Source organism: Ceratotherium simum, chromosome 1 (assembly GCF_057802395.1).
Source record: "Ceratotherium simum simum isolate JZ-2026a chromosome 1, ASM5780239v1, whole genome shotgun sequence".
In the NCBI taxonomy this organism is placed as follows: domain Eukaryota; kingdom Metazoa; phylum Chordata; class Mammalia; order Perissodactyla; family Rhinocerotidae; genus Ceratotherium; species Ceratotherium simum.
Window position 1 is genome coordinate 15,715,220 of NC_141900.1, and position 25,454 is coordinate 15,740,673.

Consider the following 25,454-nt stretch of genomic DNA (forward strand, 5'->3'; position numbering starts at 1 on the left):
TAAAACAGAAGGCAACAGATAAAAAAGATTTTGCTGGGCAAAAAATTACTTGGTCTTTGAAAGGCCTACTTTGGAAAACAAGAACTACTTTTTGGGGAGGGGGGAATATGATTCCTAAAACTGCATACTTAAGCTTAATTTCTATAGTCTACACCCATTCTGAAAACATCACAAAATGTATTTGCGAATTCCATAAAGTCTGAGAAAAAGATACAGGAAGACAACCAGTATAACCATAAAAAGAAAGTCCTTGTAGACTAATTTTAAGTTTTCAACATCTAAAGTAAGTAAGGAATAAAAGTTTATTTGCTTAGATATCAAGTTGAGTGGTAAAGACTAAGATTTTAAGAATTCAAGTATAATAGATTAAAAGAGAGTAAATATAGATGTAATCTATCTTGATAGATATTTGCTTTGCTTAACATAGTGAACAGTATATAAACTAGAAATTTATTTTTCTCAACCAGAGAAGCTTTAGATTTGGGGATATGTGACAGACTGAACTGAATACCCACTTCATATTAAAAAAATGTTAAATAGGATATAGTCATGCACCACATAAGGATGTTTTTGGTCAGTGGCAGACTGCATATATGTCCCATAAGATTAGTACCATACAGACTAGGTGTGTAGTAGGCTATACCATCTAGGTTTATGTAAGTACACTCTATGATGCTCGCGCGAGGAAATCACCTGACGCATTTCTCAGAACGTATCCCCATTGTTAAGTGACACATGACTGTATTAAAAAAATTTATTTACTTTTAATTCATAGCAGATGTCAGAAGAGATATAACCAGATACCAGGAAATACCGAGAGAGAGTAAATCCAAAGTGGCAAGGGAATGTTGTTGCTATGGAAGCCCTCTAGCAGATACGGTTACTAGATTATGGGCTTCTAATATTTATGTGGAAACAGGAGAAATAGCCATTGGTCCACCCAAAGTGAGGAACTGAAATCAAATTCCCTGCACAAAGCCTGAGTCTCAAGCCATAGAAAAGATCTACCCTCTGGTTTTGTAAAGGGCCAAGGGAACTAGCCGTCTCCTCAGGGGATAGTGAGGGAGAGAAGGTTGGGAAGAACAGAAGGCCCACAAGAAATTGTAGGATCTGAATTTACCCTATACTGCTTGTGAAAACTTCTAGGACCATTGAAATCCCTTGAGACTTCAAAATGAGGAAAAGCGAAACCATTCAGAATGGTGTTCCCTCAGCTAGAACACACAGGCCTCTCCATTTATGGTGAGCTCATGATATAAAGAATTATGAACTGTATCATGAGGGGTAGTCAGGAGATACAGTACACAGAAGAATGTGAAACGATATGATAATCTTAATGTTTCCAAGAACTGAAAATACTAGATCAATCTCAAAGGCATTATTAATAAGTTCATTTAAAATAAAGAGATAAAAGAAAGAATAGATACCATAATAAAAAGTAGAATATGATAGAAAATAGGAATATTTGAAAAATAACCAGATAGAACTCTTTGAAATTGTGTATGTATTCATTTAAATTATTAATCCAGTGGACAAAGTAAATAGTAGATTAGACACAGCTGAAGGGGAGAGTTAAAGAACTGGAAGGTAGATCTGGTGAAATCATTTAGCATGCAGCACAGAGAAATTGAGAGAGAGAAAATATAAAAGAGTGATTAACAGAGACATAGCCTCTAACAAAATTGATCAAGAAAAATCATGAGTGTGAAGTTCAGAACAGAGTGAAGAGCACCTCCATAAGCCAACCGCTGCTGTGTCTGACTTGCAGCCATCAGTGCTTTAATGAAGGCTTTCATGGGAAATACCAAATATGTCCTTTTGAGCATGAAATTGGCATCAACAACAGCAAATTTTTCATGAATCACTGATGTAGTTGCTACTGGGACTCCATAGTCAACATAATACCTTGTCGCATGTCTGATATTGAGAACAATACCTATATAATACTACTACTACACTATTCTTGTGCAGTCTTTCACTCACCAGCTCTGACTGCCTTCAGATTACTACAGATTTTATAGAATAAATGACTCTGTTCTACAAGTGATAGTTCCATTTTTTAGTCTACCTGCCTGGCATCATGTAAATGAAAGTTAAAATGTTTTTCTGATGTGAAGCCTTGGATTTTGATCAAATGAAGTAGAAAGTAACATACTATACTATGCTGTGCTATGCTATACTAAGCTATATTTGTGTATTTTCCTTTCTCCTGGCTGTGTGCCTTTGAGTACTGAAGTTTTTCCTAGAAAATACTTTCCAGGGGCAGATGGATTGTACCTATGTAGAAAAGTGTAATCCTGGTGAACAAGTGGCTGCTTCTTAGTTTGCATTTTTTGCTGTTTTCTTTTTTAAGGTTACAGACACTGTGGCTTCTGTCTAGACTGCCAGGTCCGCCCTTCTTCCTGTGTTATTCATGCCGTGGGCCTTAAACACCCACTGAGGGTCAGAGCCAGCTCTTTTTGAAACATTTGACCAAAGATACTGTAATTGACACTATTTTTTAAGTTTTTATTTTGGTATTGGAGGCTGAGCAGCTTCATATGTTTGCTTGTAAGTTTTCTTAAAGTTGACTGACATCTGTATTAGATCTCTTTCTCATTATATTTGATATTTTTCTCTTCTTCCTGTGTTTAATGCCTTAATGTCTGTTAAAGTTTTAATGTCTTTTTAAAATGGATCAGAAAAATTGAATTTCTTGTAGCATTTTAAAGAATAAAACTTCATAGACAGTTTCTCAGTTAACGGAGAAATAGCAAAAGCATGTTGTTTCCTGCTCATCAACACTAGAAGTGGCAAGTATATTTAACCTGGATATCGGTTCTTTTTTCTTGAATATTTGCCTTCATATAATTAGAGGATGCCCTCTGGCTGCATTCACCCAGAGCCAGTGCTCCTTGGGATTGGAGAGGAGCTCGGGTTACTGTGGACGACTGGGAGTGGGGGACCACAAGTTGGCTGCACCCTTACTTCCCTTCCCTGGTGGCATGAGCTGAAAACCTGAGAGCAGAACGCCCATGTAGGTATTAGAGTTGCGAGTGACTTCAGTGTGAGGAGAGGCAGGCTGCGCTTTGACAGTAGCGTTTGCTGTGACCCAGAGCTGGACCACAGTGGGCAGCGATGTCTTCATTATGTGAGTGTCCAGGGTAGTTCTTTTTTTTTGGGAGGAAGATCAGCCCTGAGCTAACATCCATGCCGATCCTCCTCTTTTTGCTGAGGAAGACCGGCTCTGAGCTAACATCTATTGCCAGTCCTCCTCCTTTTTTTCCCCAAAGCCCCAGTAGATAGTTGTATGCACTTTTTTTCCCCAAAGCCCCAGTAGATAGATGTATGCACATCCGTCTAGTTGCTGTATGTGGTACGCCGCCTCAGCATGGCCCGACAAGCAGTACATCGGCGCGCGCCCGGGATCCGAACCTGGGCCACCAGTAGCGGAGCGCGCGCACCTTACCACCAAGCCACAGGGCCGGCCCCTGTGGCAGTTCTGTGTAGCTGTGCAGAACCACATGTAATGAGACACATCGGGCCAGAAGAGGAAGCTGCAGGCCCTGTAGCAGCCTCTCAGTCCTTCCGGTCCCAACTGTCTCCCTCTTTGAAAAGCAGCAACAGATTCCAGTAAAAAATGGCCGTCTATCTTAAGCAGCCTCACACTGCCTCTCCCAATTTCCTATTAAATTACCTAAGAAGAGCCAGAAAAGGGTGGAAACTCACACAGTGGGCAGCAGAGTGGGTTTGAAAGGTAACATGGGTCGCCTCTCCCTGCTGTGGCCCTGCCTGAAAGTAGGTGGGCAGTCTTTGTCTCCCTCGTGCCCCCGGCTCTGAAACACAGAGTGGGTACCCACGAGAAATGTCAGTCAGCCTCTTCTGTCTACATCCTGGCTTCTGCGACTGCTGAGTGTTGCTAGCTCCTCTTATCCTCCAGGCAGGGAATGGGGGTTGGGGGAAATAAGTCTGCAAAGTAACAGGAAAAATGCAAAAAGAAACGGAAAGTACAGTACCGGGATGAAGAATAAGAAAATGGATCTTGTGACAGAATATTAACGTTTGTGGTCATTCTTCAGTTGTCAGCCCCATAAGAGTCACCAAATTTGAGGGTTAAGGTAGTCAGTTAACAGTTTACACACATTCACAGCACTATGGTAAATGGTTTGGATCAGATTGGAAGAAAAAGAAGACAGGTGACACCCTGGAGGGGGTTTAGGACAGAAATCACGTCTGCTTAGGTTATCTGTGCCCTGCTCCTTGTACATGATAGGGACCCAGTACATATTTGTGCAGTAAATAGATGAATTTATGAAATAAGTGGATGATTTTGGAATAGGTTTTCCATCCTGGGCAAAGATCTGGAGGTTGGAATAAGTAGGTCATGTAGGGGCCAAACTCTGCCAGAAAGAGTCTGTATTAGGAAGCCCTATAAGGTTATAATAAGGTTAGTTAATATACGGCTTTCCTTGTCAGACTTTGGAATTTGTATTTGATTTTACAAGCCCTACAGGAACCACTATATGTTCATAAGAAAAAAAATGCAGAGTCATGACTGAATGGAGGCTGGAAAGGTTGGTCTGGCAGTAGTTTGGAGGGAAGAAGGTACTGAGGGCAGGGGACCAGTGAGTGCTTCTTTGGAATATCTCAAACAACAATTTTCTGAATTCCCAATAAGAAGGTTCCCCCCCATATTTGAGTCTTTTTTAAGATGCTTTTCTTTTTTACAATGTGTGCATTAGATTCTGCTTCGTGAAGGCTGCAAGAAGATTCTCGTAGCTGACTCTCTGTCCTTACTGAAGAAAATGCACCGAACTCAAATGAAAGGTGTTCTGGTTGATGGTGGGTAAAGTTAAAATAATCACGTTGGAACCATTATGCCTTGCTTTCAGAAGAGACAGGAAATAGAAACATCGTGTAATCCCAAGTGTGTGTGTTTCCTTGCAGAGGAAAACATCTGTGAATCGTGTCTTTCCCCTATTCTTCCATCAGGTAAAATGGTTGGGAGGGGAAAAGTTCCCAAATATGCATCAATGATGAGTGAAATTAAAATTCTGAAGTTACCTAATTACTATTTATAAAATTATATAACGTTTGGAATAATCCAGTTTGGAGAAGAATTTCAGCCCACATCCCTACTCCCGTTGAATGCTGGTGCTGCCATTCTGTAAAGCAGAGACTCTGAAGCTGCAGGGTGAGTCAGCATCACTGGACAGGCTTGTTAAAACTCAGATTGCTGATCCCAGGTTCTGATTCAGTAGTTCCATGGTGGGACCTGAGAATTTGCATTTTTAGCAAGTTCCCAGGTCACATGGATACTACTGGATCAGGAGCCATTATTTGAGACCCCCTGCTCTAGAGTAAAATAAAACAAAATGAAGAACTAGCATCAACTTGTTTAAATTCCAAGGTGGAAGAACCATGTGTGTATCTGGGGAAAAAAATTATAGGTAGCTTTTCCTTTTCTTTAGACTTTTTCTCTGCTATATGGTTCTAGGCACCCAAGTTTATCTCACGTTTCAATGGAAGCATAATAATCACCATTTGTGGGAACTGTGACTTCTTTAAAGACATAAGCATTTGTTTATTTACAGTTCTTGGTAGATATATATGTATCTTCACGTATAATCAAAGTACCTTACATGGGGATAATATGACATGAGGAGGAAATTCCATAATTTGAAAGTAGAAATTAAAGCATGATTGTCAGAATGCTAAAAAATGCTTTTTCAGTATAAATTCAGCATGGAGAAGTACTAAAAGACCTAGTTGATGTAGGATTTACTTAAGGATTATTTACTAGGGCAGGAGCATGAGAAGTCATTTCCACTTAAGGTCTTTCTAGGAAATGGGTTTGGATTTTAGGTGCTTATGTTAAAAACTGCAGTAAGCACAGGAAAAGAAGTGAGCTTTCATACCGTTTGGCGCAGTCTTTTAACAGAGACCACATGCACCCTCAGTGTGTAGTTAGATTACATTATTGCAGAAGTGCAATGCATCACAAGGGCACAGCCTTGGATTTTAACCCAGCTCTGCCGTGAAGTCAGCGAATGGTCTTGGCAAAGGCAGTAGGTGAACTGGCAGAAAGCATGCTCATAAAGCCACAAAATTGACCTCGGTGTATGGTGTGTAACAATTATAGGTAAGGGGAGGCTCCAGGGGAGGTTGTGCACATACACATCCTGATTCTAATTTTAAAAATAGATGTGGTTGCATGTGCTGTGAAATTGTCCCCAGTGTGTAGTTGTAGTAACTGACGTGGAGGCCAGGCGAGATCTCTGCTGTAGTATCTGCTCTGCATTTGATAGCACCACCCTCAGGAACACGTTTGTAAATAAGCAGTCCTCCTAAGGTAGCTCGTTGCTAGAAAATTAAACCGTAGCTGGACTTGCAGTCGAGACTGGTTTAAAAAGTTCCTGATTCTGCCTGTTGTATTGACTTCTCCTTTTTCTGCCCGCAACCCCCAGACGCAGCCAAGCCCTTCAGCGTGGTGGTCTTCCATTGCCGGCACATGTTCCACAAGGAGTGCCTGCCCGTGCCCAGCATGGTGAGTTGGCAGCCTGGCAACCGTCAACTAAAGAGAAGTTGATGCAATTAGAGGGATGTGCTCACAGTTATAACCTGTCATCCTAGGGCTCTGCGGGTTCTCAAAATTATAATATGTATAGTTTTATATCACAAGAAAAATTCATTTATCTATTTCTTAAATGTAAAAATGCTTAGTCTGCTATTCTAAACATAGTGAAAGCATATTTGTTTAAGTGAATCCGTTCAGGTAAAATTGATGGCTGTTGGGTATAGAGATGTGAGAGGTAGTGAGAACCATTTTGTATTTTGTACAACTTTTTCAGCCTGATTTCTGTATCATGACGTTGCTCTTTTTTAGTGTCAGGTCATGTTACCCCACGTCCCCACATTAGACGTGTTTTGCTGTGGGGTGTCCTCGGAGTCACAGAATAACAGCTGGTCTAGACGGACTCCTCTGAGAACCAGCAATAATCTCCAGGAAGAGGAGTGACATCTCCTAGCTTGCTCCCTGCCCCCGACTACTGCTCCCATCACATTTCTGAATATGAGAGGAGAAAGAGAAGGTCTTTGTCTTAAATCTGTGTTTTTCGATTACATTCTTAGAACTCTCCTGCGCAGTTCTGCAACATTTGCAGTGCCAAGCACCGTGGACCGGGAAGTGCCATTCTGGAGATGAAGAAGTAGCCCAGTCCCGCTGTTAGTCTCTCCTCGCCGCTCTTTTGAAGACTGTGTTTGCAACAACAGGAGCATTTCTTGACAGCAGCGCTGTTAGGATATTTGTACGTTTTTATGTTATGCTCAAGAAAAGCTTCTTCATCTTCGCGTGTCTACTAGAAGTTTCTCTTTGCAGTTGAGAAAGACTTTAGGGTTTCCCCCATCCATGCCTTGAAATATGTGGGTTCACGGTCCATCTTTCATCATTTATTTGTTTGGCTCATTATGTCTTTAGGAATGGAAATATACGTCTGGGAGTTGGAAATGAAATTTTAGATCCTAGTAAAACCGTTCAGCCATAAAGTGGACTGCTGAGAATTGTCCCCAGCTGTCCGAGAGCATCGCCGATGCTGCTGTCCAGCCGGCTCCTGCCGCAGCTTGGACCTTGTTTCCATACGCTGTGCTGGCCACAATTCTCGAATTCTGGGTTTGGCTTTTTTTTATATGTCATCAACTGGTTCTTTTCTTAGTAGGCATTTAATGAAACATTGTGCAAATTGTCACTTATTCCTTGGTGTCTGGGAATAACGTGAGCAGGCTGACGTCTTGCAGTTTTACATTGACTAGTTATATGTTCTGTGTCCCAACAACTAGTAGTGTCTGGCCCTCGCAGGCATTCACCGTTTGTTGATTGAATAAATGTTAGCTCTGCTCATTGTGAAAGACTCCCTCTACTGGATTTAACAACTTCAATCAAGAATTCTGGCACCCTCATAAGGAAAGAGAGTTTTCAGCACCTTAGAGTGTGAGTAATTATGATTAGGTTTTGCTAGCAGGCAGGAAGTGAGTGACACTGTAGAACCTGAGAGTGATTCTCTGGAGAATTGTCTAATGCAGAAGGTGGCCATAACAATGTTTCCTGGAGCCTTCTTTGGAGCCTCCTTTCTCCTCGTAGAACGTAGAGAGCATAGAAGAGAGAGAGAGAATTCAAACTTGTGACTGTGTCTTGGCTTCCTCTGTCTTGGTATATATTGCCATCCTCTAATGGCTGTAAAAGTGTGAAAAACACCTACTGTCCCCTCTCCCTTAGTCCCATAAAGAGGAATAAATACAGCTTTCTGCTTCTGCCTTTTTGGGGAGGCGGCGGGATTCTAGTGAGTACTGAGCACATGCTGACCACCGAACTTTGCACAGCCCTTCCCATGAGCAGCATCTCATTGAATTCTCACAGCTCCCCCAGAAAGAAGAGAGTATGTCCCTCGGTTTACTGAGGAAGAAACCAGAATGTGGAGATGTTATCACAGTCGCAGAGGTGACCGCCTGACTCCAGCGCAGGGCTCCACTCTAAGAAATCATAGGGCCAAGTGCAGAGGAAATGCACGGGTTGTCTCTTCACATTGGGGCTAAAAAGAATAGCAGACAACAGACTTTCTCTGTTAGTCTTAAATATTTAGAACTGGAAAGTCCTTTGTTGTAACTGAATGTAAGCCTCAGCCCTCTCAGTATTTCCTTATTCCAAGACTAGTGTTCTTTCTGCTACACTGCTAGTTTTTCAGTTTCCGTTTTTGTTTTAACCAGAGAAACCCTTCCTTCACAAAAACTCTTACAAGTAAGCCCAGTTGGAAACACAGGTAAAAAGCAAAGCTACTCCCCCTGTACTGGAGAAGAACGTAGTTGCCACGTATTTCCTATCCTCTCCTTAAAGAAGGCCATTCTGAGTGTGAAATAGCCAAGGTCAAAGTTACTTTGTGAGAGCAATTTTATTTTGTTTTTGTCTTTAGCCAACAGGATTTTACACTGGTTTTAAGTATGTTCATCTTTGAGAATTTTTGAGAAGTTCTCAAAAAATGTTTAATTAATTTGGTGGTTCTTAGAGCGTGAAACTATATATTTTAATATTATAAAAACAAACATTTGTTGAGCAGTTGCTCTGTGTCAGACACTTATAGGCACTTGGCAACTTATTGCATTTCATCATCACACTAGCCCCGCGAGGTGGGCGTCATCCTCATCCGCCCCTCACAGATGAGGAAACGAGCATGTGAAGGGCAGGCAGTTTGTCTCCGGTCCAGTGGCCGGCAGGAGGTACAGCTGGAATTCACACCCACGCAGTCAGCCCTCGGAGTCCATGCTCTTAACTACTGCATATTTGATCGATTTTTTAAAAAATATAGTTCTTTGATCTCTGTTGTTCAGTGTATAGAAAACAAAATCCCCTCTAGTAGCAGGAAGGGATTGCTCATCAAGTATTGAAGGTCACAGAATTCCTGAGAAGACTGAGGAAACAGACACAGGGAGCGTGTCCAGGCACAGGTCCCAAGGCACCCCGGGCCCCCCTCCCTTTAAGTAAACTTTGAGTAAATAAAAGTATACACATTTCTCAGTTTCTTTAAGGTTCATTCTCAGTAACACTAAATAAGGAATATTATGTGTGTACATATATGTGTAGGAGACGTTTCTATGTGCCAAATATCACACCAGTTTATTCTGGTTTCTCTTATCAAGACTCGGGCTGTTAAAACATCACCAGTTTTGATAGTAAGCAGTAACTTTCACTTCCCAAACACTGTTCCTGGACTCATAGCTAATTGTCACTTTATAAAATCTGGAAAGAAATGCTATCATCTTTTCTCCCACAATGCAGGTTTTAGGATGATTAGAATCAATAAAGGTAAGACAGGAGAGAGAATGAAAGACTCAGCCTCCAGATGCAGGTACCCCAGAGTTAGCCACTCCCCGGTCCTTTCTTTACATTCACCCAGAACGGTGGTTCTGAAATGGACACGGGGTCATGTCATTCCTCTCTCCGAACCCTCAGGAACCCCCATGCCCTGTACGGGAAAGGGCTTTTGGTTTGGGGCGTGACCTATACAACCCATTACATTTAACGTGGCAGCCTCCTTTGTATCACTCCCTGAGCTCCGGCCATTACAGACTGACCTGTCGTTCCCTTTACCTTCCTTCTGCTCTGCTTCATCCTACAGTGCCCTGCTCAGTGTGACTCCTCGCTGGCTGACCTCCTCAGACTGGGTGGGAGACCTCTCACTTGTCCTCCTATAGCACCCAGGGCCCCATCTGCCTTGGTCACACTACACTGCAGTCGTTCATGTAGCGAGTGTAATCTCAGTCCACAAACTCAGGTCTACAAACAATGTTTAAATCTTCTCAAGTCCATATTCTACCTAGTGGCGTAAATTTCATCTTAGTTCATGGTAAACCCGGGAAAATGAGGCTTTTCTGGATAGTTCAGGGAACCTTCTCTTCTGCTTACCTCTAAATTTTGGAGTGATGGTAAGAATGGTCTCATTGTGTCCACTATCAATGAGAAGGAGGCATCTGGTCCTTAGTCGACCTCTGTCCATACCGGCATTGGTTGAAATGCTGTCATCCCCACAGCCTTCCATCACCTGCCTCTGCTGCCGACATCTCTCAGATGTCTGCAGTCCCAGCCAGTCTCTGGTCCTCAGTCCTCGCACTGACCCTGCCGCTCCTGACCACCAGACCTCTGCAGTCCAGCTGCCTCCCGCAGCGCCCCCCGCCCCCCACCTCTGACAGCCTCATGGCTCTGGTGCTCCGGGAAATTCAGACTTGCCAACCGCGTTGGTCTTTGTTGCTCCCTCACCACGTCTAAGAGTGTGTGTTGGAGGGCAGGGGTGTTGGAAAAGGTGGACATTTGGTTTGCAAGGCTTGCTACCTCTCAAAGGAAATGGAAAGTGGGGACCTTCTGTTCTCAAAGCTCCAGACCTGTCTGCTGAGTCTATCTCTACTGCATGCCCACCCAAAAACTCAGTCCCAGAGTACAGGGCAAGGTGCCCCTCCTTGGCAAGAGAGCAAGCCTCAGCCCTCTTCTACATGAGCCTGTCTCTTGCTCTATCCCAGTCTGGTTAAACGTTTCCTTATTGGGGCAGTGGAACTGGCTCTCACATTATCATGTATTGTTTTTCGTGTAAACTTTGGTTTCTGGTACTCAAGAGGTTGAGGCTCTTGCAAGCTGTGGATTCTGTACATTTTTAAGAATCTATTTTGGAACTTAAAATCAAAGATTTGCTTTTCCTTCTCTGCCATATCATCCCTGCCGTTGTTGCTATCTTACTATGAACGAGGGAGCAGTAGCAGAAAGCCCAAGGGGGAAAACAACTACACCAGAATATCATCCTGCCAATGCAGGATGTAGTTACTACACCAGAATATCATCCTGCCAATGCCCCTTTTGTGTCTGTCTCGTACTGTAGACTGGGAGCTCAGTAAAGACAAGGAACGTATTGTGTTTATCTTTCCCATGGTAGAGTGACACAAAAGAGCCACTTGAAAATGTTTGTTGAATGAATGAAAGTAAGCCCAGTCTTGCTCTCTGTTGGAGACAGATAGATATAGAGATATATACTTTATTTCTATAGCATTCTGTGACATGAGTGACATGACTTATAAATGTGGCCCTCTCCTGGTGGATGTTCTCCTCTATAGACCTGCTCTCCTCTCTACCTCCTGGGATTCCTCCCTTTTCCTCACTGTCACCATCACAAGTCTCGTTTGTCTACTTTCTTACTTCTGTAAGGGGCACATTTTATTCTCAAGTTCATCCCACCTGAAACCTCATCTTTGAGTGTTCTTCCTCCTTGGGTTATGACCAATTCCTTCCCAATTTTCCTGCCTCCAGTATTCACACTTCTCTGCTTTATTCTGCACCGAGTCTCTATATTAATCTTTTTCCCGACTGACCCAATCAAGTTGCCGGATGTTTTGCTATTCACAATGCTTAAAATCTCTACGGGTCCATTTTTCCCATGTCTTCAATTCCCCTCTTCCACCTCCTCATCAACTTAAAGCCCCTCCAGCCTTCAAAGTGCAGCTTAATGTCTTACCACCTCCGTGTCTTCTTCCCCAGCGTACTCTGCCCCCCAACCTAAAGCAGTTTGTGCTCCAGCCTCCCATTACTGTGGCTCAAATGTAACAAAGCTATTTATGTGATATGTTATCCTCTATACATGTCTTATCCCCTCAAATGAATTGCTCCTCGAAGGAAAGAAATCTCATAGAGTCTCCAAAGGCATGCTTCAGAAAGGGCACTCATTAATGCCCCTTGATAGACTGAGCAAGACCTCATTCTCCCTCTGGGTGTGGGGTTCTTCCCTCCGGAAGGAGTGTTGGGAATATATGGTGGGGAGAGAGTGGAGAAGAGCCCTGCCAGCTTGGGTAGCTCCTGTGGTTATCTTCATACTTAATGGCTCCATGGGTACATCCATTCTCCATAGTTCCCTTTCATGCTGTGGCTTTCTAAAAATTAGCCTTTCTATTCATTGTCAAAAACCAGACACATTGGTAAGGTCCTTAGCTCCATACACTATAAACGCCTGAATAGGTCATATGACTATAAGTCAATGTATTCAAGTGAATTAAGCTAAAGCATTTTTTCCAAAATTAGTCTACCTTTTTGCCCCAGTTATTCCACATAGCCTCAATTCCCTTTTGCTTCGATGTTGGCACATCAATGATATATTTTCAAAATTCTGTCAACTCTTGTCTGACTACAATGATCATATAATTGGTGATCCCCACCAGGGCATTTTCAGAATGTGAGGGGACACTATTAAAAGTTACTCCAAGCCAACTGTCCCCAGAAACCTAAGAATTATGTCACTCTCTGTGACTCATAGTATTATTGGTTCAGTAGTTTAACAGAAGGAAGAAAATAACATTACTTAAAGCCAAAACTGAAAATAAGTTCTGCCTTCTGAGGGAAATTGTGTAAGTCATACCATGCAAAAAAAGAAATATACTGCTCACTTATAAAGACTGATGGGGGCCCGGCCCTGTGGCTTAGTGGTTAAGTGCGCGTGCTCCGCTGCTGGCGGCCCAGGTTTGGATCCCAGGCGCACACCGACGCACCGCTTCTCCCGCCATGCTGAGGCCACGTCCCACATACAGCAACTAGAAGGATGTGCAGCTATGACGTACCACTGTCTACTGGGGCTTTGGGGGAAAAATAAATTAATTAATTAATTTAAAAAAAAAAAGACTGATGGGACGATGGAGATAGAGACTCAAGAGGGAGAGAGGAAATGCTAGAACCTTCAAACCTCTTCAGAGTCCTTGCTGCAAAGCAGAGCAAATTATTGAATCTTTAGATAATGAAAGTTAGCCCAGAGCTCTGTCAGGAATGAAGAGCCGAGTTGCTCTGCTTTCTAAAGGGAAGGAAATTGAGAGGTGAGGGTTTTAAGGAATGAGGACACCAAGCAACCTGGGTGATCAGTGGGCTTTCAAGAAAAGGAAAGATTAATACTCAAACTGATGTTGCATTGATGCTGAATCCTTCCATCTCCCTGAAATGTTCAGTAAAGTCTCATATATAAACTACGTCTTCTGAGTAGTTTTTAGGGAAAACAGAGGAGCTATGTTCTACAGCTGGGACCCTGAAGAGCAGAAAGAAGTGAACAGTGATAGGGGCAAGAGCTGGACTTGATGGAGAACAGGGGTTCAGACCCACAAGTGACAAGAATATAAAAACCCTGGAATTCACTGAAATGTGGGGAGAAGACTGGTCTTCCCAAAGGAATATGGATAAAAGCCTTGAGACAATTTTATATAAATGTCACAGGACAGACAGGGTGACTTCAGCTACATTGAGTTACATATCATATCCATATTGACAAAATTTAGGAATGGAGTGTAAATTTAACCTTCAATTTTTTTTTTTTTTTGTGAGGAGATCAGCCCTGTGCTAACATCTGCCAATCCTCCCCTTTTTTTGCTGAGGAAGACTGGCCCTGGGCTAACATCTGTGCCCATCTTCCTCCACTTTATATGGGACACCGCCACAACATGGCTTGCCAAGCAGTGCGTCGGTGCGTGCCCGGGATCCGAACCGGCGAACCCCAGGCCGCCGCAGTGGAGCGCACGCACTTAACCACTTGCGCCACCGGGCCGGCCCCTAACCTTCAATTTTTTAAGATAATTTTACTTCAAAAACTACGTACATTTTGTCACCAGGCTTTTATTCCAATCCTAATATGTGTCCTGTTCTAGAGACACATCTGTGCATTCTAGTTTCTTCAAGATTGTTTTCCACCGTGTTCTGTGTGAATAGGAGGATTTGTAGATGGCACAAGTATGGTGAAAGGAATTTGTAAGTGACAGAATCAAGAATGAAAATTGCCTTGTAGGGCCGGCCCTGTGGCTTGGTGGTTAAGTGCGCGCGCTGCAATGCTGGTGGCCCGGGTTCGGATCCCGGGTGCGCATTGAGGCACCACTTCTCCGTCCATCCTGAGGCCGAGTCCCACATACAGCAACTGGAAGGATGTGCAGCTATGACATGCAACTATCTACTGGGGCTTTGGAGGGAAAAAATAAATAAAATCTTTAAAAAAAAAAAAAAAAGAAAATTGCCTTGTAATGTCTAATAAGTAGGCAAAATTTAATAGATGTGAAATGCAAAATTCTTCAGTTATGCTCATGTTTGTACAAGAATGGGTTAGGAGAGACCTAGTTACTAGTCCAAGTGAAAAGAGGCCTTGGGTAAACGGAGCATTTTGCTCTGAAGTTAGACCTACGTTGTAATCCATGCTCTGTCATTAGGAAACAATTTGGCTAAGTTACTTAACATTTCTAAGCCTCAGTTGCCTCAAACGTAAAATGGGTGATAATAATAGCACCTGCTTTGGAGAATGTTGAGAGCATTAAGTGAGATGACGCATGGAAAGTGCTCAGCTGGTACAAGCACAGGAAAGGTAAGTAGCTTGTAGCAAATGCTCCATAAATGTCAGCCTCTGAGATGACCCCTGTAATCCCCACCTCTACCAGGGTTGGTCTGTGACCAATAGAATACAGCAGAATTGATGGTACATCACTTCCAAGACTAGATCATAAAAGACACCGTGGCTTGACATCACTCGCCCTGGGGGAAGCCGTGTTGTGAATGGAGACTCCCACTTGGTAAGAAATCCAAGCCCCCTTTCAACAGCATGTGAGGGAGCTTGGAAGTGATTCTCCAGGGCCAGTCAAATCTTCAGTCTGCAGCCCCAGCCAACAACTTGCCTGCAAACTCGTGAAAGACCCTGAGCTGGAACCACCCACCCAAGCCACTCTTGGACTCCTGATGCTCAGACACTGTATGAGATAATAAATGTTTGTCGTTTTAAGCTACTAAATTTGGGGGTAATCTGTTATGCAGCCATAGATAACTAATACAGCAAGTGCTTAGTAGTTGTTAGCCTGCTTGCTGTTGCTTGACCACAAATGTGAACCATCAGTAACTGCAGAAAAAAGTACAATGCAACATTGTATACATACAACATAACGGACTATTTGTCCTAGGCACAGAAAGCATTTTCCATTCTGCACGTAAGAGCACAGTTTTTAACAGAGATTTTCACAGAGCAGAGAGGAGTAGCTGGAAGAGTCACAATTTGAAGTCATACCATTTAAGAAACAAGGAATTGGATAGTACATTATTTCAAAGACATGAAAACTGAGGAGTGTACTAATTTGCAAGGTTTAGAAGTATGTCACGTACAAAAAGGAAAGAGAAGAAATGATCATGTTGCTTCAGAAGTCCAGTTGCTGAGGTTAATCAGTGAAAGTGATACCGAGCAATGGGTTCGCTCTGCTCGCTGCAATCTGAGCCAATTAATTACAACGAGTTAGGGATCAAGAAAGGAAATTTTAATTCGATTAGCTGGCATAATTGGGAAGATGGCAGACTAATGTCTCAAAAAAAAGTCTTCAAGGATTACAGAAACTTGAGGTAGTTATATAGGGAAAAGGGGCAGTAAGGAGGGGGTTTAGAGATATCAACCTTCAGGCTTGACAAACTCGGGGTCTTTCATTGTTCTTTTCTGTCGATGATGAATATCTTGTAGGTGTGTTTCCCGCCTGTGGTCAGCCTGTTCCTGGAGAGAAATTCGTAGGACAAAGTTTTAATTTATCAAGCTATAGGGGAGTTCATACGTGAGCGGAGGCCGTAAATCAGGAGAGCATGTGAATTATTTTAGAGTACGTGCGGAGCAGCGAGTAGTCACACAGAAGGGGCTGGGGTCATTTAGCAAAACAAGATGGCCTCATTTATGTTCACTTACAAAAGTTATAGCAAGAAAGGTGGAGAACTTTCTAATGTCCAAGTTGTCCAGCAACAGTTGAATGTGCCCCTGTAGGGTCACGCCCTGGAGGAGGGGGGCCAGTTCCAGCCAAGGCTGCTGCTCGCTGACCTCTGGACCGCCGGTTAGAGTAGTTGGTCTGTAAGGCCTCTTTCCACTCTAAGCGTGTCTAAATCCCTCAAGAAACAGTAAATTTAATCAGTTACTCTCACACTCTGTTATTTTTATACTCAGATCCCATGCCCATCTGTCGTGTGTCTGAATACCCACGTCTTTGGCTGGCTTATTAATTCAGTGTCACTACAGGGTCCTTACTCCCATCCTCCCCCCCAGGCAAGATCTACTTGCTTCTCCCATCTGACCATTTTGCAGCTTCCTTTTATTTTTTGCCAGATTAATGTTTATATTCTTCGGCTTATATAATCCTAGTCTTTACAGAGCTGCCAAAAATTTCTTTTGTTTTTCTAAAAGGAAAATGAGTATGTTTCCACATGTGTTATGGGCTGAATTGTTTCCCCCCAAAATTTATATGTTAAACCTTAATCCCCAGTACCTCAGAATGTGACTGTATTTGGAGATAGGGCCTTTAAAGAGCTAGTTAAGGTAAAATGAAGTCATATGGGTTGGCCCTAATACGATATGACTGATGTCGTTATAAGGAGGAAATTTGGACACAGATATGTGCATGCACAGAGGAAAGACCACGTGAGGACACAGTGAGGAGGCGGCCATCTGCACGCTAAGGAGAGAGGCCTCAGAAGAAGCCAAACCTATGAAACCTCCATCTTGGACTTCTAGCCTCCAGAATTGTGAGAAAATACCTTTCTATTATTTAAGCCATCCAGCCTGTGGTATTCTGTTATGGCAGCCCTGGCAAACCAACACAACATGATAATTCCTTGTCCTGTAAACGGACTCTGTCTCAGCAGCAGGAACACGCTGCCACTCCCTGCCCAAGGGACCACTGCCTACACCAGGAATGCCACCTGAGCCCACTGCCACGCTGGATCTCTTTCCAGGTGCCATATGTCTTTATCATTTCTCCAGGTATTACTACTTATCATGCTTTCTCTCTGATTCTTTGGTGCCAGGCTTCCCCACCAAAATGTATTCATGAGAGTATAGCAGGAATTGTCTATTTGTTTAACCAATGTGAAAGGGCTCAAGAACATAAGTTTCTAATTCCAGAAATCTAGAAGAAGTGTTCTTAAGAGCTTAGTAAAATATTTGTAGATGATGTTACTCGAATTTGAAGTTCATTTTAACATAGGTAGCTTTTTTAGGATTCTTTTTGGCTTCAATTAAAAAAAAATGCTTATGCTAAGATTTAGGTTCAAAATATGTACTTTCACCCATACAAACGTCCTGTAACATGACTGCGTTAGTCAGGACTCTTGGTTGCAAGTGAGAGAAACACAACTCAAACTAAGCTTTGGCCAAAATGAAGAATTTATTGTCAAGGCAGTGGACTTGCAAGAAGGATGGCGTTGTGCCTGGGCTGTGGGGACCCTGGTGAGGCCAGAGCTCTATCTGAAAAGGAGACCCTCATGTAGCCTGAGGAGACAAGGCTGACTTCCTGGAGGAGGTGGCACCCATAGTCAACTTCCCCTGCACAGTCCAGAGAAACAGACTGATGAGCCCAAGAGAACCCACGGTTGCCTGGAGGCGTTTTACCACGAGCATGGCCAATTCACCAGTATCTGAGCCAGCACTGTTAGCTGCATGCTCACATATTGCTTCTCAGTTGTGAAGTGTCAGCTAAAGAGTGGGGGCCACTCTCCTCCATGAGTGAGGACTGGGTCTGGGCTCAACTTACTAATACTGGGGGAGGAAGTGATGGTAAGTAGGAAAGGGAGGACACTCCCCCGCGTGCCTCCTAGCTGATTCCTGCACCTTCAGAACATCACTTCCCCAGAGTTGTTTTCTCTGCCTTTCCAGATAAGACTAGCTTCCTTATAAGTGCCTCCCTAGCAGCCTGGACTACAAAGACTTTTGAACTCTTGAAATTCTTTAATTATTCATTTGATTGCCACTAGACTATTAATTCCCAGGTAGCAAGGAGTGTCATTAATTCTATGCCTATCCCCAGTGCCTAGTTAAGTGCCTGGGATTTATGTAAAAGATACTCAAATATATGTTCACTGACTCGTGGGATAACAGTGGAGGCCATCCAGCGGAGGCCATCAACTGCAGGCCATTCAGACCCAGATCTAATAGCTGAAGGCAAGACATGTTAGCCCCTGCAGAAGCCTCATCCTGGGCCGGTCTTCATTCAGTCTCCCTTCCTCTCTGTTCAAGTGGTCAAGTATAGCACTGTCGCCATTGTGGATCTGAGATAGTCCAAAGAATCAGGTATGATCCTCTCTGTGCTGTAGGGATATTAAAGAAGGAGAAGGAGGTAGAGGAGGAAGAAAGAAAGAGAGGAAGATGGAGACGATGGAGAAGAAAAGGAACAAAAGAAAATAAGATTGGCCCTTTACTGGGAGGTGAAGGAGTTCTATAGTGTACAATGAAGAGAACAGCTCTTGTGAGCTGCAACACGTTGATGATAGAGCAGTTATGTTCTATGTTCTAAGGGGTTCGCTTTCCTTAAAATTGAAAAATACATTTTTCAGAACCTCTGGCTTTTCTAGGTCCAGAATAAGCCAGAATTTGCCTCTCCCCTTTCTGTGCTCTCCTAGCATCTCATACATTTCTTTGGCATAGCTTATCATAGTTCTCAAAGTGTCTGTCTATTCCAGTAGGCTGGGAACTCGGGAAGGCAAAGACCATGTTGATATACATATATATCCATCCCTCGGGGCCCATTTAAAGGGTTTGCCACATATTCAAGGCTTACTAAATGTTTTACAGATACACTGTGGATGGACAAGAGCACCCTGAAGAAGACCATGGTACCAAAGAAAGCTGAGTGTGTTCTCTCTTACTTTGGATGACCCTTTATTCAAGGCTGTACCCTCCTCAATACATAATTAGGATGTTTCTTCACATTCACTTCTATCTTCCAGGCACATATATTATCTCATGTAGTCGTTTTAATAATCCTATGAGATAAGAGCTGTTACCCTCATTTTACAAAGATAGTGGCTGAGACCCAAAGAGGTGAAATGACTTGCTCAAGTTGGAAGGGGCCAGAGTCAGAAGTTGTAAGCAGGCCGTGTGACTCTTTACCACTCCAGGCTCCACATTTTCATACTGTACTTTTTTCTTCTTCATCTCCATCAACGTACCATCCTGTCACAAGAATAAAATGAAGAACAAAAGCTGAAGAGTGTTCTGTGCTTCACCTCCTAACAAAGTATTTTGCACACAGTAGATTCTCAAGATATATTTCTTGGTTTAAATGTTCCCAAAGGGAGCTGATGCAACTTTCCTAAGGGCTGGCCCTCTCCAGTCCTCTCATCTTGCTAAGCAAATCCAGAAGCAGAGCCAGACAGTGGAAGAATGATTCAGCCTCATGATCATCCCAAAAGTGCTCATGAAATTGGCAGTTTTCCAAGGGGGCTCATTTTTGTTTGATGCACAATATGGAAGACCCACAATAGAACTAAACTACTGCTTAGTTTTTAGCTTGCTTTTTTTCTTCCCCCCCTCAACAGCAACCTCAGTCCTGTCTGAAATGTCTTTGATTCCCTGCCACATAACCTGTAGCTGACCCTGTATTCAAGGCTGCCCTCTCGATACATAGTTAGGATACTCCTTCAAGATCACTGGAAACGTATCGGATAGTAGTTTTCTTACCAAAGTGCCTACAATTTCTTATATTCATTTAATATAGAAAAATGACTTTAATAACCTCAGCAGCCTGGTCACTGGCAGTATCCACGCTAAGATTTTATGAATATAATTTTTCTTTGTGACCACAAAAATAATGGAAACTTCATTTTTTCAGTAACAAATGGTGAAGTTCCTGAATGGAAAAGACATATTGGCCTCCAGAGACTCAAGCTAAGGTTTTTCCCAGAAATGCATTTAGAGTCCGTCTGAGACACAACTCAGAGGAAAAAGAGCCCCTCTTCCAATAGTTCCAGAAAATTCTCTATATTAACTGTGATTGGCCCAAATTGGTTCGTATGCACACACCTGGAGCCACTGGATGAGAGTCAGTCCCATCCAAACCACACAGAGGGAGAGTGGGGAGGAGGCTGCGGTTGGGAGGAAGCATTAAAGTGAATATATTTTTTAATACACTTAAATAATCCATATAAACCTATTTACCGAAAGAAAAAAAGCTCTCCAAGAATTTTCCACAATCTATATCTGCACACTTCCAACAACTGCTCTATGTACTGTACTGGGAGTAGGGCTAAAATAAAAGACGCATAAGACAGCCCCTGCCCTCAAGAAACTATAATTGATTAAAGTTTTTCTCAAAGAAACTAGTCAGCTAAAGGGAAACTCCCACAACGCATTTCAAACAGAGGAAATTTGACAGAGAAGTAGTGACAAAAACACTCTAAAGGCTTAACAAGCAAAAGGAAGAATGAGGGAGTGGTGAGAGGCAAGGAGGAAGAAGGGGCGGTACCTAGAGATGAGAAGCTGCTAACACCACTGGGCTGCAGTCAGGAGACAGGCGTGACCTGCCCGTTTGCTGTGGGACGTTTGCAGTCGGCTGTGGATACAGCTGCACTGGCGTGTGAGGGAACTGCTGGAAGGTGCTGCTAGTGGCTGAAATCGCCCCCACCCTGCCATCACTACAGCAGCGCGAGCAACCGCAAGCAAATACCAGCTCTGCCAGCAACTCCCACACTGTTGGAGTCATAAGCCGGGAGATTTTCTCTTCCTCCTGCCTTCTGATCTCCTGGTAGCGCTTTCTATTGGTGGAACCTTAGAATCTGGTTGGTAAGAGAGCCTAGAAAATGTAGTTTGCAGACTTCCAGCCCCAAGCAAGTACAGAGGGCAGATGCGGGGCTGAGAGACAATGGGTTAATAACCAGCACCGTGGGGGAAGCAGATCGTTTCAAAACAGGAAATGTATCAAGTGCTGTGGGAGCATAGGAGTAAATCATCTAACCCAGATATGGGCTGAGGAAAACCACCTGAGCCAATTCTGTAAAGATACTTACAAATTAGCCATATGTTTATTTCTTTACGGAGAAGTATTTAAGTGCCTTCATGTACCAAATAAAAGGAGTGAGAGAGATCAAGCCGAGGGAGCAGCTTATGTGAGAGGGAACGACGTCTCAGACATGAGGGAAGTGCGAGATAGGAGGTGAGAGAGGTAAATGGGCGGAGGCACGAAGGACACATAGGCCAGCTGAGGGGTTTGGACTTTATCCTAAGAAAAGTATGAAGTGTGTGGGGCAGGGGTTGAAGGATTTTAGGCAGGGAATGACATGATCAGACTAACCTATGTTCTGGAGAGATCATTTTGGCTGCTATGGGAAAGTATTTTAGGAGGGACTAGACCAGGAGGAAGGCCCTCCCCCAGAAGTCAGTGGAATACAGGCATGAGACAGGCCTGTGGGACTCGACCTTCCTAGGGTCAATCAAAGCTCCTCCCTGGGAGGCTACCCGTGTGACATAGGAGTTTAGTTCCACTTGGGGGAAACGGTGGCCCAACTCAGTGTGAGACTGCAGATATTTTGAAGATGTCACACTTGAGAGTATTTATAAACGGAGAATTTGGTGTATTTAGCAAGAAACGTGGGTCTTTGTGAACAATGTAAAGACTGACATTGCTGGTGACATAGCACATTAATCAAAGCCAGGAAGTGAGATGGAAAGATGTGAGGTGCACTCTTGCTCCCACTCCCATCGCCACACCTCCACTTTTTTACCTGTCTACTGTGAGTAGTAATAATTTTTTTTAAAGGAACAAAATAGAAAAAAGAAAAATGTTTATAAGGAAAACATATATTGTTTACTTCCGTTTTCAGTTTAAGTTAGTATGAGAACTTCTGGGGTCGTTTAGGATGGGTGATAGAAAAACATATACTCACAATATTTATCTTTAAAGAATTAATGCTCCCCTTTAAAAGGCTGGCATTCTCCTTTGGATGGTGACACAAACATGCGTTGACCATAACACCAACACAGCAAGATAGAGGAGCAAGGGACTGGTGCAAAGAATGCTACTAGAATTTCTGGACAAGAGACTTTGAGGTCACCCTTTCGGGGCCGAGGGAGTGAATCCAGTGGGCATGGCCTATGCCTGGTCAGGGTTGTCTATGGGGTAAGAGCAGGAGATGAGGGTGGAGGTCCCAAGGCCCTGCCAAGGGGAATATTTTTCAGGTTATCAGGCCAGTGGGCTCTTGGCCAAGACAGAGAAATCATTTTAAAGTTTGTGACAGAAGCAAGAAGGATGAGAATCGGGAGATTATATTCCTTTAAATTTGAGGAGCAAAATATGAGAGGCACCAGAGGGTGGAGTCAGAGTGACAGTTGGAAGCCAAGAGCCAAGGAGAGAGAGGGAGTAAAATTGGCTTTTGGGGACTAATTCCAAAGTGTAGGGCCGGCCCTGTGGCTTGGTGGTTAAGTGCGCGCGCTGCGATGCTGGCGGCCCGGGTTCGGATCCCGGGTGCGCATCGAGGCACCACTTCTCTGTCCATCCTGGGGCCGAGTCCCACATACAGCAACTAGAAGGGTGTGCAGCAGTGACATACAACTATCTACTGGGGCTTTGGGGGCAAAAAATAAAATAAATAAAATCTTAAAAAAAAAAAAAAAAAAAAAAAAAAATCAAAGTGCAACTCCTCTGCCCCAAAACCACTGCTGCATATTCCTGCTATGCTTCACGAGGCTGGAAGTATGTTATCCATCATTACTTTGTAAAACATTTTATTATGGAAATTTTCAAACACATAAAAAAATAGGGAGATTCTAATGAATCTTTAAGTATCCATCCATCCAACTTCAGTAATTATTAGTTCTTAATCAGTCTTGTTTCTTCTACACCCTCCTCCTCCACCAATGCCAATGGATAGTTTTAAAGCAAGTCTTATATATCATATTATTTCATTCATAAATATTTATGTATATGTCATGAAAAGATAACTCTTTTTTATACCAAAACTACAATCTCATCATCATATCTAAAAAATTAATAATTTCTCTGTGTCATCAAATATCCAGTCATTAGTCACACTAGTCTTGATACTGAGCAATGGGCTCACTCTGCTAGCTGCAATCTGAGCCTATTAATCACAAGTTAGAGATCGAGAAATGAAGTTTAATTAGATTAGCCAGCAAATCAGAAGACAGGTGACTGATGTCTCAAAGACCCCTCTTCAAACATTACAGAATCTTGAGGCAGTTATATAGGGAAAATGGGCAGTAAGGAGGGGGTCCGGGGATGTTGGTCTCCAGGCGTGACCGGCTCCAGGCATCACATTGTTCCCTTCTTCTGTTAGCTGTGATGGATACCTTGTAGGTGTGTTTCCCGCTTGTGGTCAGCCTGTTCCTGGAGAGAAACTCACAGAACAAAGTTTTTAATTTATCCAACTATTCAGGAGTACATACATAAGCAGAGGCCATAAATCAAGAGAGCATGTGAATTTTTTGGAGTACATGCAGAGCCGTGAGTAGTCACACAGAGGAGGGGCTGGGGCCATTTAGTGTAACAAGATGGCCTCACTTATGCTCACTTACAGTCTGATTGTCTTACAAATGTTCTTTACAGTTTGTTCAAATCATGAGCCAAATAAATCACATTGATATGTTTCCTCTTTTTTTAATCTGTAGGTTTTCCCTGCCCTCTCTTTTTTTCCACTAAGAATTTATTTGTTGACAGTTTTAATAGAAATTTTTTCCAGTCATAAACACGAGTTTATGTTTTCGTTGAAGAAAATTAGAAAATCCCAACATGCACAATGTAATTGTTTTAAAAATTACCCCAAATCCCAGTATCGAAGAAAATCAACATTTTGGTATTATTTCCTTGCTGATACAGTTCAAGGTAAAAACTAAACAGAAAAGATAAGAACACCATTGTGGAGAGGCCTGTCATTGCCATCCTACTCCACTCCCTTTTTCCACACTCTATCTTTTCTTATATATATATCTTTGTTGCATTGTGTCCTGACAATAAATCCTCAGCTCAAATGATATGCCTCTTTTAAGATTTTTGAACTATATTACCAAATTGCCCCCCAGAAAGACTCTACCAATTTGTACTCTGACCAGCAGTGGTTGAGAGCATGAACATAATCTTCAATGAATAGTGGCACTGGAAGAAAAAATTGATTGGTTTGGAAAGGTCAGGGAAGGCTTTTGGAATCCGGAGATGGCAGAGAGGCAGGAAGAGGGCATTGGAGGAGATGGGCAGGAAGGTGAGTCGGGGAGAGTGGCGGGCTGTCCTCGGATATGGAGTCATGTCACCAGCCTCTTTATCAGCCAGACATCTGAAAACTTGGTCTGTTAAGTAAGGAGACATTAAAAGTCAGAGACCTTCATAAGCAGCGGGAAGGTGAGAATTGTTGAAGAATTCTGCTGACACAGTCTGTTGGAACAGAATTGTCCTGACAACGAAGAGTTAAAGCCCCTCCAGTCAGCTCAAGTCCATTCATCCAGGAGCCTTCCTGATGGCGCAAATCAAACTGAGAGTCTATCCTTGAACACAGCTTTCTTTTGGACTTTTTTCCTTGTTCCTGCTTGAATTTCTAATAAAAACGATGTGCCAATTTCCTCATAAAAATCTGTTCAAATCTTTTTCATTTCCTGACCAGGTGTTTCTGGGCATTGCTAGTCCTTGTCAGGATACCAACTTCTAGTCTAGTTCCTATGTTATGTCTATTTTTTTGTGTGGCTTTGCAGTCTCACAAGGAGCTGAGACTTAACCCATAAAGGTCTTTTATTTGGTAAACACCATAAAAATAATTTAGCACAGTGGTAGGTCCAAGGAATACAAAAAGGATTAATACATGATTCCTGCCTTCCAGAAGTTTAGAAATTCCTCTAAATATGTAGAGCATATAATCAACTAAGACCAATTTTAAGAAGAAAAAAAGAAAAGAGTCAAACAACCCAAGTAAGAAATGGACGAAAGATAGGAAGAAGCAGTTCACTGAAAAGCAAAGACAAATGGCAAAACGATAGATAGAAGAAGCCCAACCTCACTAATACTCAGGGAAATGCAGTGAAATATGCCAGGCTGTGGGCAACAATACAGGGAACAGATACATTTATCTCCTGTAGGTTGGAGGTGTAAATTGGTTACAGTTTTTTGGAAGGTAATTTGGCAACATTAATTAAAAATAAAAATAT

The 25,454-nt window shown here is 42.8% G+C and overlaps 1 protein-coding gene across 2 annotated transcripts in view; it reads left to right on the plus strand.

The window, feature by feature from the left end:
* Nucleotides 1-7,887, plus strand: part of VPS41 (VPS41 subunit of HOPS complex) — a 171,680-nt gene extending 163,793 nt beyond the window's left edge. For both annotated transcript variants that reach the window (XM_004441474.3, XM_087435816.1), the window contains 4 exons: nucleotides 4,722-4,821; nucleotides 4,927-4,971; nucleotides 6,447-6,526; nucleotides 7,111-7,887. In XM_004441474.3, the coding sequence (XP_004441531.1) occupies nucleotides 4,722-4,821; nucleotides 4,927-4,971; nucleotides 6,447-6,526; nucleotides 7,111-7,191 (306 nt within the window). In that variant the 3' untranslated portion in view covers nucleotides 7,192-7,887. The remainder of the gene's footprint in view (nucleotides 1-4,721; nucleotides 4,822-4,926; nucleotides 4,972-6,446; nucleotides 6,527-7,110) is intronic.
* Nucleotides 7,888-25,454: the final 17,567 nt, after the last annotated feature.